Raw genomic sequence first — 14,288 nt, forward strand, 5'->3', positions numbered from 1 at the left:
GAGCCATGATACTGTAGCACTGGTGGTATTTACAGGGCTGTTGTGTGTGGACTCAACTGAACAAAGGAGCTGGGCCATCTGTGCACGAAACACTATAGCCTTTATGCAGAAAACTAGGGAGGCCTGCAAGAGAGCAGCCGGGAAAAGGCAAAATGGCTTTTGGGAGATACAACCATGGTGCTGAAGAGCGCTACAGGCTGAAAGCCTCCGTCAGGGGGCCAGATGACGGCACAGCAGCAAAACAGGAGAAGTGACTGGATTTGCCTTGCAACTGCTCTTCTAAAGCTCCAGCAGAAACATTTCACGGTGAGCAAGGAGCGTGAGCTGAACTCTCATCTGGCCTCCATTTTGAGAAAAGCTCTTGGAAAGCATGCCAGTGCCTGGGGACTCGTCCCAGTGTCTCGGGACGTGCTGGGAGCTTGACTTTTTCTGCCATTCTACTAGGCTCTGAGAAGGCCCTTTGAGAACCGGGGACCTGCTGGGCAGTGGAGCTGCAGCAGTGTGGTATGGTGCGGACCTGGGGGAAAACTGCCCCTCACTTTGTTTTGGACCGCTGTACAGCAAGCTCTGGCTCTTACACCAGGATTACCCCCATTGGGTCAGTTCCCAGCGGGTCAGCTGTCTTGTGCAGAGAAGGGCTAGTGAGGATTAAGGGACACTGCTGTGAGGAATCTGAGTGGAAGTGCTGGGTTTATCATGCCAGCAAGTCTATCCTGACTGCAGCCATAGATTACTGCAGAACAGAGCGAGCTGGAAACTTTCCATTAAAGTCTCTTTGACAGAAAATGGCTGAGTTTTGTTGAAGAAATTCCTGCAGGAAACATTCGGGTGGGTTTTTTTTTTTTTACTTTCATTGAAAATCCAAAATTTTTTCAGTTGCTGAAAACCAAAGCCATTCCGGGGGGAAATGTTAACAATGAGCATTCTTTTTGGGGGAGGGGGTGGGGGGGTCAATATTTTTCATGGGGAAGGGCAGCACCTCCTTTTCCCACCAGCTTCATTGCTGACCCCTCGTAGGAAATCAGAAGAAACCTGTGAGTAATTGGCATAGGCTCAGCTGTGTAATCCTGTATGGAGGGGGTGGGGGTGTCAGGTAGGACTCTGCCCTGCCTGAGACAGCTGGCTGATCGATTACCCCTATTTTAGCTTGTAGAGCCATGTACAAACGTGTCGCTATGGCTCCTAGCTTTATCCAGCTCCTGCTTGGAGCCAGGTGTTGTCCAGTGACTCACGGCCTTCCTGAGGTCAGTGACCGCTAAAGCTCAGCTGTGGTAGATGCTTCGCTCTCCCCTTGCCGTTACCTGCTTGCTGTGGGATGAGTTGTGCTCTTCCTCCCTGACAGCAGCGTCCTGCTAGCACAGTGCTCTGACACATCACACAGCAGCAAGGGAGATCCAGATGGTGCAGGGACTATGTAGGCAAACACAGAAGCCATTATGTGCTCAGCAGTAACTCACATGCAGCCTTGGCCATTAAACCCCGTCTTATGGAAAGAGGGAACGCTGGCTGGCTGGGACACCGGGCTCATCTCTGACTCTGTCTGAAAACGGTCACCGGGGCTCTAATGTCCAGCCTGGCAGCTCTCCGAGACGGGCATGAAGGGGCTTCAGTTTGACAGCTAGAAGCTGGCCTTTCTGGCAGGCCAACTCCAGTTCTGAGGGTCAGCCCAGCTTCTAGGAGTGAGCCCAAATCTCTGTGCGGGGCTTCTGGGCCAGCTGCAAAGACAGCAAGCAGCTGCGGGGGGGCGGGGGAGGCCGTGTGGGTTACTCCCTTGCTAGGGGCCAGTGCAATAACAGGAGAAACACTGCTCTCGGACATCCACTTGCTGGAAACTGTTTCTGATCTTGCTCCCGTTTCCCTCTGTCCACCTCAGAGCCTTTTGTGTGGTTCATCAAATCCCGCTCTCTAGGGCACCATTCTTTCTCCGTTAGCCACACTTTCAGTGCAGGCTGGGGGAATGCTTCTCCTCAGTCTTAACATAGCAGGGCAGTACTCCAGCGCCTGAGTACTCATCGAGTCACTCCAGAGGCCAGCTAGGCTGCCTGTAACCTGCTTTGCTGTTTCGGTGCCAAGCCAGCTGCTCTGGAACCTCCAGGCTTCAACGCTCCAGCCATCTCCCTTTTCAAAGGGGCTGCCCCCAGAGTGGGGTTTGTGTCCTTTAACATTACTTGGGTGTCAACCCAGCTGTACTCTGGAAATACAACTGCTGCAGGAGATGTATATGGCAACTCTTCCCACTTACAGCTCGGTGTGGGAGACTGTACACGTTGATGCTGGCATGTTTGTTCAAGCATGTCCACGGGTGTCCTCATGCATGAGGATCGAATTCCACAAGAGCCTGGCTCCTGCATTGCAGGATCCTGCTATCGTATCACCATGGCAGGTGCTCAAACGTCAGTGTCTTGCGGCAGGCACTGATAAAGCCCTTTAGTTTAGAGTGACTGCTGATGGCAAGCAGACAATGTCTCTGTGGGGGGGCTCCAGTTCCATGGAGAAGTCTATAAGTAGTAAAGTACACGCTACAACAAACTGCTCCAAGGTGAAGAAAATTGCTTCTCTCAAACCCTTGGTCCCCCAGGGGCATACGCAAAGAAGGGGCTGCTGTCACGCCCTCATCAGCACATTTTGTTCTACACCAGCACTCTCCGTTAGAGTTCGGGAGTGGAGGCTGAGTGGGCGCCCAGCGTAGCTCTGGAAGGGCTCTCAGCCTGGATTATTTAGGAGCAGAGATAAAGCGGAGGAGGGGAATGAGCTTGGGCAGAAACCATTGCGTGGCATTCTCTGGCCTTGTGTGCAGGAGGTCAGGCTAGCTGTTGTCATGGTCCCTTCTGGCTTTCCAGTCTATTGAACAGAGCTCTGCATCTGCCTAGGGTGGAGCTCGTACAGGTGATCAGGAATTTGGGAGAGGGAGCAGCTTTGCACCACAGTGACCCAGGATACAAGGCAAATAAAGCCCTGGGGTCCCCTCTGGCGGGCCAGCAACATGGCTTTTGTTGTGTTGGACATCTGGCACTCCCTTCCCGCCCTGCATAGGTTCCTCCCTCCTTGAGACATCCTAGGGCCAGAGAGCAGGAGCCAGGCAGCAGTGTGGGCAGACAAACTGCTCTCTGCATTATCTGCACTGCCATTTAAACAAACCTCACTTGTTAGTCAGCTCGGAGCTAAAAGCCTGCCAAGGACACACATGGTGGGATGTTCCTGGTGCTGAGCTGCCCTTGCCCACCCTTTCTCCCACCTCTGGGTGCCTCTTCTGCCTCCCCAGGCACTTGCGTTCTAGACTCCCTGCATGAGAAACGCTCCCCTCCCTGGGAGGAGAGCAGGAGCTCGCAGCTTGGCAGGGCTGTAATTTATGCCGCTCTGATTTGAATCCAATTGGGGACGCGGGAGTGGGGAGCTGAAGTACAGCGTGCGAGGGAATCAAGTGGAGTGGCTTTTATGAAGGTGGTAATAGCACAATTAATTGAAAAGCCATTAGAGCTCTCCTTCTCCTCCCCCTCCCCTTCCTCGCTCACTCGCTCGCTGTCCTCCTCCACTTCCACCTCCTTTCCTTCTCCCTCTCTCTGCTCCTCCTTCTCCCTCGTTTGCTTCTGAAGAAGCAGCTGTGTCTTAAGATTGCTTGGTATTTTTGCATGGTTAAATCATCTTCCTTTCCCTTTTAACCCTTCCGTGTCAACCACAAGGGGAAATTATTCCCATTTGCCTAAACTGACCCTTCCTCAGCAGGCTTTGCAAGACTCTCTGAGCCCCAGTTCAGTCCCTGATTTCCTCCTTTCTTGGCGTCCATGCAACTCATTGTGGCTGCTTTTTAAGTGCTCTAGATTGGGGGCTCTCAAACTTTTTTGTGCTAGGCCCTCCTTTGAAAATATTTCAGGCTGTGACAACCCCCCCCACCGCCCCCCCTTTATCTAGATGATAAAGCTGCTGAAATTCAAAGACTGGCACAGGGGGAAGGAGGCCAAAGCACAGCCCTGGCAGAGGGGAGACCCGGGTTCTCTTTCTGTGACCTGGAACAAGTTGCGGAACCTCTTACCATTTGTACCGTGAGGATATAGGGACAGAGAACCTCCTGCAAAGTGCTGCAGGCAGTGGGGGTTGAGAGTGCTCAGCATCATGTGAGAGCAGGGCCACACTATTTAATTCATGGGGTGAAGAGCAGAACTGGATCAAAAGTGGAATCATCAAGCCAAGACCTCAAAGGTTCCCGTTCCAGCCCCCCCCGCAAAAAAAAGTGTTTTTATTTTTCTTCCTGCTTGTTTTGTTAGAGCGGTCATGACTTGCTTTTTGTGGAAGAAGCATTGGAGGACTTTAGAACAGATGGATTTGTAACATCATAGAATATCAGGGTTGGACGGGACCTCAGGAGGTCATCTAGTCCAACCCCCTGCTCAAAGCAGGACCCAATCCCCAATTTTTGGCCCAGATCCCTAAATGGCCCCCTCAAGGATTGAACTCACAACCCTGGGTTTAGTAGGCCAATGCTTAAACCACTGAGCTATCCCTCCCCCCAAATTTTATTACCACTTCAACAGTAGTCCCTAAGGGCAAGCTGTAGAAAGATTTACAGATCTGAGCAGGGAAAAGGTTTCTTGCCAGCCAGATTAAAAATCTGTATTTTAAAAAATACCTGTTTAACTCAAACATTTTAGAAACTCTTGGGAGAAATATGCTCTTGGTGAAAGGATCAGCACTCTGCCTTTTCAGCTAAGGGCTGAGAAAGCTCCCACTCCAGTTCTCAGCTCCTCCAAAGAGTCCTCCAGCACATCAGTGAAGATAACACTTTACTTCTGATATTCGTAAGATAAACCACACATCCCTTGAAACCTCCCCCCTTTTAAGCCTTCTTTATAAATCATAGTGGGGAGGCACAAACTTTTCCCTTGGTTGCTGACCTTTAAGGGAAAGACAGTCCCCCACCAGAGAAATGACAGCCTCAAACTCCCAGCCACCCGAGAGGCAGGATTCAGAGTCAGCAGCATGATCCAAGGCTTGCGCTGATGCTATGGATAAATTGCCTCTTCTAGCACTGCCATTCAGTGCTATAAAGCGACTGCTGCCCCTATGTCCTGTCCTTTCTCCTCAACGGTACATACGCATACTGGCTCCATCGCATGGCTGTCGAGATGCAGTCCCTATCTCTCGTGAGATTTAAACAAACACAAATTCCAAGGGCAAACACACCGCTCCCCACTGCAGTGGAATCTGGGCCAGATGGTCTTCTGGGAATAAAGCTCAATGGCTTCTTTCTACCAGGGTGGTTTTGGGAAGCTCTCCCAGGAGGAATCATCGAGGAACTGAACCCATTTAGTTTGCATTATTTGACCTATTTATTCATTTTGAAAGGAGGTTTGGTCCTCCAAGTGCACCCGCTTTGCTTGTCTTCTATCCACAAATGATGCTCAGCAGCCTAATAAAGCAGGCACCTAAAAAAATTAGGTCTGGCTGAATGAGGCATCCTCTCTCTAAACCTTGGAACTATGCTGTTGCCAGGGCAACTCTGCAATACCTGTCTTTCTGGAGAATGAGATGCAGTTGCCATGGCAACATCATCCTGTCTTTCCAGGGACTGTCCTGCAACATGGAAACTGCAGTTTCCAGGGTAACCCTTTTTTGCCCCAGTTAATTCTAACCATGTTGTCTGGCTTAATTTGCTTTTAATATTTATATTTTAGACTTTGGGGACCCTCTTAGCAAGTGGCGTGCTGTTTTCCACTGGGCTGCAATTTCTAGAGCCGCAGAGTCAGGGCGTTAGAGAGTTGCAAGTAGCAGCAGAGGAAGGTGTTTGGGAAGCAGTTGCCTGGGCAACAGAAACAGGGCGTTCCAGAGGTGGTTGCTATGGGGATTTGGATGCTGACGAAGGCTTGTGAGGCTGAGAAGACAAATTGCCCTCATCATTATCTTCGGGCTTGTCAATCAAACACGTTCCCTTATTTACCTCAGAGAGGAGAGAGCACTAGGAGCAAAAAGAGACTGAGGGAACGAGAGGAGAGGCGCTTGTCCAAAACTCCACGCTGGTGAGGGAGCATCACCATCCAGGATGGCAACCATCACCTGCACCCGGTTCAGCGAGGAATATCAGCTCTTTGAAGAACTGGGCAAGTAAGTTGGAGACAGCAGGGCTCGGAATGTAGTGGTGCCGCATCGGCAGCGAGAGAGGCTTTGGCAGCGGGGGTGGGGGGAAATTAACTGACATGGGAACAGCTGGGATTCTGGAGGAAAGAAAAGGCAATGGAGTGAACCATAAAAATCAAACTCGCAAGGGAGCGGGGTCACGCAAACTGTCAAGAGTGAAAGGGGTCGCACTAGGGTAGGATCGCAGAGCCAGAGACCAGGGAAACAGCCCCTGACCTTCCCTGCTTTGTTCCCCTAGAATGAACGCAGTGGCACATAAAACCAGGTTCCCTTGCCCTCCGCTTTTGTAAGGAAAGGGGATCAGCCTGGGAAAGGCTAAGAGCGGCTCAAGCATCCAGGGCTGGGTGTGTGAATGGCTTGCATTGTGCGCGCTTCGGGGGCTGCTGCCTCTGCAAAAGGGGGCAACTGCGAAATGACCCTCGCTTAAGAAAGCAAACCCCCAAAGCGATGCTGCTAATTCTGCCTGGGAACTTGTCCGGCTGCGTCAAGGGAGATGAAGGATCTGATCTGGGCAGCTATCTGAGTTCTTGTTCCGTTGTATGTTGCACTAAGTTTTTTTTACTGGGAGATGCTCTGTGCTGGATTTCACAGGGCTTTGCTTGCCAGCAGGAAACAACTTGCCTGGTGATGACTGTCTCCCAGGAGAACTGGGGTTTAGAAATTCATGGAAGAATCCAGGACAGCAGCCACCCCCTCATCCATCTTCTGTGCTGCCCTGATTAGCTCGGAGTAGTTAGACACCTCTTATGGGTAGCGCTGCTCCTGATTCCTTGGACAGGAACCTGTGTGCCCAGGAGCTCAAGAGAGCAAGGCTGACAGTTGGGTTTCATGAGACTGTCATGTATAGGGTGGGCTGTGTCTGGTTTTGCATGTCTGGGTATTTCTTTGCGTGCATATGTGTAGATGTCTGTCTTGACTTGTCATGCATGCACACGTAGGTCTGTATTAGTGTGCATCTGTCTAAATGTGTGTGCATTGTAGGATTGATCCTCCAGGGTGCTGAGCATTCCAGTGAGGTACAGAATGTCTTCTGCTCCCATTGAAATCTCTGGGAATTCAGAGTGCTTAGCACCTGGCAGGATGGAGCCTTATGTGTCTATGCTGGGGTATGACTGCCTGTTGGTGTGTATTTTGCGTGTGAGTGCCTTCGTGCATGCATCCATCTGTGTGTGTGTGTGTGTGTGTGTGTGTATGTATAAGGGGGTGCATCTTTCTGAGTGAATTTTTCACATTTGTGTACATCCATTTGAATTTTGTGCACACAGTTACAGGCATCTTTGGATGTATACGTGGGCATATGGTTTTGTTTGGCTGTTTGAGTCTGCATGCGCATCTTGTGTACGATTGTGTGCATCTGTTTTGAATGTGAAGTTGTGCCTATTTGTAGGAGTGCCTATTTGTTCCAGTACATACGTCATGGCCTGCATGCACATATGTATTTTGTATAGCATTAAATGTGTGTGCGCACAGGTGTTGGGTTTGTCTATGACTATGTGCAGGCAGGTGGGGATACAAAACTGGGGGCGAGGATGGAGAAATGGAGTGAAAGCGGAGGGTGCTTTCTTCTGGACTGAAAGTGACTAGTATTTCCTGTGCAAAAGAGAGGGGAGGACAGAATGGGCCAGATTTGCTGCTCGCTGAAGCAGGTGCAACTCCAAGGAAGCCTGTGTCCAGCTGGCTCTGGGATATGCGTGTGCACCTAGATGGCTTGTGAAGCGCACAGCACACTGTATTTATTTTTCACCAATGTTTGATGACTGCGTCACTCCTGGGACACTGTGATTCAGACTGAAGTGAAGTATTGAGTCGGTGACCAGGTCTATGCGATAAATGGAGATAAAGCTGGTGGGTTAGCCCGAGAGGGGCAAGCTATTCTTTCCCCTCAGACACCTGCTTTGAACCTGTTTCTTCCAGAGGCTTCTCATCTCTTCGCTCACGCTGCTGCATGGTTGCTGCGCGGAGTGGGGCGGGAGGGACTGCAACCATGTGAAGTGTTCTCAGGTGCTGCGGGCATGGCTGGAGGGGACAAGGAATAAAACTGGGTACGTGGCACAGCCAGGATGGTTCTAAATGGCAGGGGGGGTGCACAGAAAAGGTAGGGATGGGGTGCGACATAGGAAATGTGAGGATAATAGAGTGAGGCACAGGCAGGATGGGATACAACTCTGCATGGGCACATGCCTTATGCACAAGCCCAAGAGTGTGTTTCCTCCACAGTCTCTCGAGTAACCAAGGCACATTTTCTAGTGTTACCCGGAGAATGTTTTGTTTTATTATTTAATGGTATTAACATTTTTTGTTTGTGTATCACCCTCCATCCTGATGGATCCCAAAGCTCTTCACAGATTCACACAACACTGCTGCAAAGCAGCTGCCTCTGGGGAAGGGTAGGCAGCAGCCAAACATTGCACAGGCAGAAACCCAGCATAGCCATGTGTACAGGAGAGAGTGTAGCCTAGGACACTATGGCAAGCCCCTCCCTTGATGGAAAGGACTAGTGGATCATTAATATCTTTTAGGCTTGATCTTCAGATGTGAACATCTGTTGGGATCCAAGCCTGAGTTAGCTGGTTTTGTGCTCTGCTGCAATGCTAGACCAGAGGCATTTTCAATGGATGCGTTTTCCCAAATCCAAAAATAAACCAATAACATTCACATGCGGCAGATAGGACCTTGGCTTTTCACGGCACCTCCAAGTCTCTTTGCGTTGGATAGATGACAGGCTGAGCCAGCCCTGCTAGGATCTGAACCCATGGTTCTAAGAAGGCCATGTTCCTGCCTGCGGCCCAGACTGTCCTTTCACTGAGTAGATGGGAAGGTTACCCCTTGGTATTGCTCATGTTGAGAATTGAGCCGACTGAAGGGAGGTAGTTCAGAGGCAGGCTGGACCCTATTCTTCACTCGCCCACAGTGTTCTTTGTTTGCCTGTGTTGAAGAGATCTAGTTTACTCCAGAAGGATTATAACTTGTGTGTGAGCTCGAAGGGGGTGGAGGTTGGAGCAGAGCTGCATCTCTGGGGTATGCTCCTAAGTGCATTGAAGGCCTTGCTGTCTTGTCAACCCAGTAAGTCACAACATGCAGACTAGAGCTATGGGGACTTTTCCATTGGAATGGTTTTCCAGTGGAAATTGGAGTTCCTGCAAAAATCAAATTTTTCTGTTGGGAAAATTACAATTTTGCCAGTTACATTTGTCTGTTGGGAAAATCGAAATGAAGTCAGGTCAGTTCAGCCCAAATCAGAATGTTTAGTTTTGTTGAACTGACCTGACATGTTTCATTTTGATTCAGTTCAACAGAACATTAAACTGCATTTCCCTATCAGTGCATTGTCTTCTGGGACTTGTAATTCATGCCCCCATTCTCTCCTATGGCTGGGCTCCCTGGATATTACATCTCCCATAATGCAGCATGAACTCCTCTTGGTTCCTGCTGCGTGGTGCATCATGGGAAATGGAGTCTGGCCAGGGAGCCTGGCAGATAGGGGAGCATTGGAGCATCCAGGTCCAGAACTACCACTTCTACAATGGAGCAAACCAGTTTAATGTTGAACTGACCCATAATGCTTCATTTTGAGACAGTTCAACAAACCAAAATGAATATTTCAATTTCAGGAACATCAAAGAGAAACGTTTCAAAGTTTCTGAATCACAATTAATTTTTGTCCCGATTTGAGACGAAAACAAATGTTCAAATATGGGACTTTCATGCGGGATGGAAATTCTGAGTTTTGCTCAGCTTCAGTGCTGACTCTGGGAGAGCTGCAGTCATCTCTTATCCTGGCTGGGAGCTCTGGAGATGTGAGCGCTGCCTCTAGAGGAAGGAGAAGGAATCTCTTCACATGGTCTTCCATCCCACGGTCATGACAGACTCTGGCGGGAGCTACATCCGGAGCAACGGTCCTTAATGTGCAGCTCCCTTCTTGTGGGGATGGGGGGCAGAATCCAGGAAGGACTCAAAGGCCCTCAAGGTGCTAAAAAGCTTGGATTTCCTGGGTCACATCTTCAGTTTCATGTCATTGCCCTGAAGCTGCTGAATGATGATGCAGAGACGACAGTGCACTGTGAGAGCGACAGGTTATGCTGCTGTCTGGGGCTTGGTCTCCCACTCCCCAAGTGCAGGGAGCTGGGCCTGAGCCAGGCCTGAACCAGGCTGTGGGGAGATGAGTCAGAGGTTGGGGGTGGCGTTCCTTTGGACTGACCAGTGAAGAGGACCGATAACAGAACACTGATGCCCTTCCCTAGCAGCCCAAGGGTAATGGTGTTGAAGGGAGCCCTCTATGCAGGGGGCCAGATCATGGTAGGTGGTTAATTTGATGGCCAAGAACAACAGTTGTCATTACTCCTGCTAAGGGAGTGGTAATCAAATCTAGGGTGTAAGAGGATCACCGTTGGAGTTGAGAAGGAATTCCCCTTCTCCATGGAAAATATTACACAGTTGCCTAAGTGCATTATGGGGGTTTCCCCATCTCCCTGAGAAGTATCAGGCATTGATCATTGAGATAACAGAGGTGAAGGACCCTGGCTCTTATTTGGATGTCTCATCTTAAACAGTGCACTAGTGTGTCTTTGCACTTTCATCTCTCCACTCAGCCTTAGCTGTAGAGTTCATGTCCTGAGCATGTCTCCTGCCAGCCAGGTGAGCCATTGTCTGTACAGGAGAGCGCCACCTAAGGGAAAGCTGAAGCACGGTTCATGTGAGGCTCAGAGAGACTTTGGGGTCTAAGGGATGGGGATGGCCAGGAGCAGAGAGGGGCAGGAGGTGGAAATTGGCTTGACAAAGACATCCTTGTCTCTGGGGCATTTTCTGGTGCTGCTGGATCAGTCCATTTGCACCATCCCAAGATCTCCCAGAGGGAGGAGGAAGCATTTCCAGAGTCTGCCTTCCTCCCAGCATGGCTGAGCTCCCAGCCTCCCTCCCAGGAGTGAAAGACAAAACCCGGCTCCTTCTGGAAGAACTATACTCCAGGGCGGCCTTGCTACCTTGACTGGAGAAACAAGAACCTTGCATTCTCCATCTGCGGGTCACCATAGGGATCGCTAACTCTATCTTCCCCGAGGAGGCTGGGGAACAAAACAAGCGGCTGAAGAACAAGGGGAGCACGCAGTTGCAGGGTGGGGGGGAGGCAGTCGGCAAGGGAGGGAACTGAAGTGAGACAAATAGAAAGAATGTCTCCTTCTGGCTCCAGGCTCCTCTCAACTCTTTGAGTCCGCCCCCACGGCAGGTGACGGGAGGGGCTGGAGGAAATGATCATGCAGCACTGTATAATCAGCCCCTTCACTCCCAGAGCAGCAGGAGAAGATGACTTTATTAAAAAAAAAAAAAAAAAAAAAAAAAAGCACCCCCCCCACCACCACCACCCACCCTCTTCTTTCTAGAAAGGAGAGAAATCCTTTAACGGACTGGGAGGAGGAGGAGGTGCAGAAGGGAGGCAGCATAGCAGGCTGGTGCTGGCAGGGAAGGTGTGAAACACGGAGACGCAGAGTGTCCTTGTGTCAGAGTGACTGCTCATGAAGCCAGGTCCTGCAAGCTGCCAGGGCGGAGGAGGCCACGAGTTGCCTGCCGTCTGCTGCCGTAGGGATGGTCTAATGGCAACTGGCGCCCAGGGTGGGCCTGAGTGTTGCCGAGCTTGTGTGGGGTGCAGGGCCGTGTGTGGCCTCCTGCTTTGCTTACACTTAAAGCTGACCCTACACGTTGTCTGCGAGGCTGGGATAGCAGATACAGGGCAGAACAGAGGGGCTGTGTGTTGGTGACCTCTCAGTGGAGGGGCTCCTACAGAAAGACCCAACTCTGGCTGAAGCGAGGGGAAACGGGAGTGCATTTGTGTCCGTGACCCCCTCAGGTGATGGGTTCCAGCTGCCGCCTCAAATCCCGGGGCCAAGGACATGCCACCCATCAAATATAGACAGGCGGCAAGGGGGAGATGGTGACACTTTCCCCTCCTCCACCAGAGGGACTGAACCCATGAACGTGCATGAGTTGCTACACAAGGGAGAGCTGGCCAGCTGCTGCTTGGACTGAGAGGAGAGAAGATGGTAGGTTACCAGCTACCTGGAGAGAGATTCTGGATTAAGAACCATTTTTGTTGAAGCAGGATCCTTTGTACCAATTTCAGCCTGAATCTCATACCTCCGTGAAGATGAATTCATGAAACTGGAGCAGTTCTTGCCTCCTGACTCTAACTTGGAACAGTTTCTCCACCCTCCCTCAAACAGGGCCCAGATCCAAACCTCACCCTGTGTTTATTTATCAGAACCAAAACCTGCCCTAACAGATTTGGCAAAGATAACTGCACCGTCCTCCCCTTCTACCGTCACCTTGCTTACTCCCATGTCTATTCAAGACCTGAAGGGTTGGTGCCAGCATCACCAAACGTACCAAGATGGGGGCATCACAGATCAAGGGGGGGCGCATGGTGACCTGGGGGCGAGGGTGTTGGGCCGTGCTTGCAGTGGTCTGAGGTGTTGAGCTGTCTGCTGGGAGATGCTAAGTGAATCCGGCTGACTCACTGCTGCAGGTGACTTGTTAACTCCACCCTTGATATAAGGGAGGTGGAAGCGGTTTGTTGGGAATGGAGGGGCTGGGCTGAACAGTCCTTAGGGAGGAGCCCTAGCAGCAGTAGCTGCCCAGCTGTGCGAGGAAGCTTAGGCTGGGACTCGTTTTGAGTTACTTTGTTAATAAAACCTAATGTCAGGAAGGGAGGGAGCACTGACCTTTGTCAGCAGGTGTGGACTGTGCTTTGGAGCAAGGTGGGAGAACTGGCTGCTCACAGGTGGAGATTTCCCTCCCTATGCTGCAATCTGTCCCCCTTCCTGGCTAGCCGTGGCTCTAGGAAGGGGTTTTTTGCTAGGAGCATGTGTGCAGGACTGTGTTCCTGGTACTGTTGAGCTGCTCACGCACCCTCCACCCCCCAAATCCTCCCCCCCAGCTGCTTGAGTCTGTGTGAGGGAAACAGCAGGGGCGAGGCATCCCCTGTGTGTGGGCAGCTGTGGCGAGGGGAGCAGCTGAGAGTGATGTGTGCTGTGAGTGGGGAACAGATGGGTGTGACCCCTGTCTGTGGTGGACTAGGGGGGACTGAGAGTGAATGTCCCCCAGTTGTGGGAGCTGGGCAGGGAGGGGCATTCTGTATTTGTGGGGAGCAGGGAGTGCTGGCCTCTGGCTGTGGGAACTGGAGTGTGTCCAGGCAGTACAGCACACTATAAGTTGGCAGGGGGACACCCCAGGTCCGTGGGAGCTGGGGAAGGCAGTTCAGATGGAATCGCATTGTGAGAGTGGGTGCCCTGAGGGGTCAGGCCAAGGGACCTGAGCATTGCTTCCCTGGGAGCTATTTGCTGCAACCAGCCTGTCTCTCAAGCAGCCAACAAGTGGCAGGAGAGAGGCTCTCCCAGCTCAGCACCACGTTCTGCCACGGCTGGAGTTGTGCCCCTGTCCTGCGGCAACAGGTGGTTGTTCTGCTTCAGGGCTCAGCCTGATGCCTAAACTCTGCCGAGTTTGCTGCCCAGCGAGCAGCCAGCATTGGCCCTGGCTTGGTTCACTGTCCTGTGTTTAAAGGTTGTGAGTGATCAGCAGGAGCCCAGAAGGCAGTGGGCTGTGAGCAGGGCTGGGCTCGTAAATACAAGGAAGGGAAGCACTGAAAAGTAAATACATGCTTCCTCTTTAGCTGTGCACATGTTTCAATGCATGTACGGATCCATGCACCCACTCACCCACCCACACACAGACTGAAATATTGCCACTCTCAATCCCCCTGCAGCACACAGACGGCGAATGCTCCCTGCAGCATGCACACAGAGGTCCTCTGTCTATTTCCTCCAGCACTTGCACATTGCAAACCTCCCCTGCAGCCTTTGCACAAAGGACCCTCTGAATACCGGACAAGGCATGCTGTCCTTAAGAATGCTCCATGCCGCATGTGCGCACACAGGCCCTCTGAACGCCTCACAATGCGCAGTCCTGAAACCTAGCGAATCTCCCCATCGTTAATGGGCATCAGCACCCTGTGCAGCTGAGCTGCTGCTGCCCATGGTTCTTGGGTTCAGCAGCTGGGTGCTGTCTATGCTTACAGTTCAATGTAAATCTCCAGTACCAGCAATGGGTCACCTTCCTGCTGCAGCCAAGACCTGTGAAAACACCATGCAACATGCACTCTGATTCCCTCTGAG

The 14,288-nt window shown here is 51.4% G+C and overlaps 1 protein-coding gene across 3 annotated transcripts in view; it reads left to right on the forward strand.

Moving 5' to 3' along the window:
• The first annotated feature begins 5,861 nt into the window (after positions 1 to 5,861).
• The window catches only part of CAMK2A (calcium/calmodulin dependent protein kinase II alpha), a 75,136-nt gene continuing 66,709 nt past the window's right edge, over positions 5,862 to 14,288 (forward strand). Inside the window, exon 1 of one of the 3 annotated variants that reach the window (XM_048860358.2) lies at positions 5,862 to 6,096. In XM_048860358.2, the coding sequence (XP_048716315.1) occupies positions 6,035 to 6,096 (62 nt within the window). In that variant the 5' untranslated portion in view covers positions 5,862 to 6,034. The remainder of the gene's footprint in view (positions 6,097 to 14,288) is intronic. The other 2 variants (XM_048860360.2, XM_048860359.2) reach the window with 2 other exon arrangements.

The sequence above is a fragment of the Caretta caretta genome, chromosome 8 (assembly GCF_965140235.1).
Source record: "Caretta caretta isolate rCarCar2 chromosome 8, rCarCar1.hap1, whole genome shotgun sequence".
In the NCBI taxonomy this organism is placed as follows: domain Eukaryota; kingdom Metazoa; phylum Chordata; order Testudines; family Cheloniidae; genus Caretta; species Caretta caretta.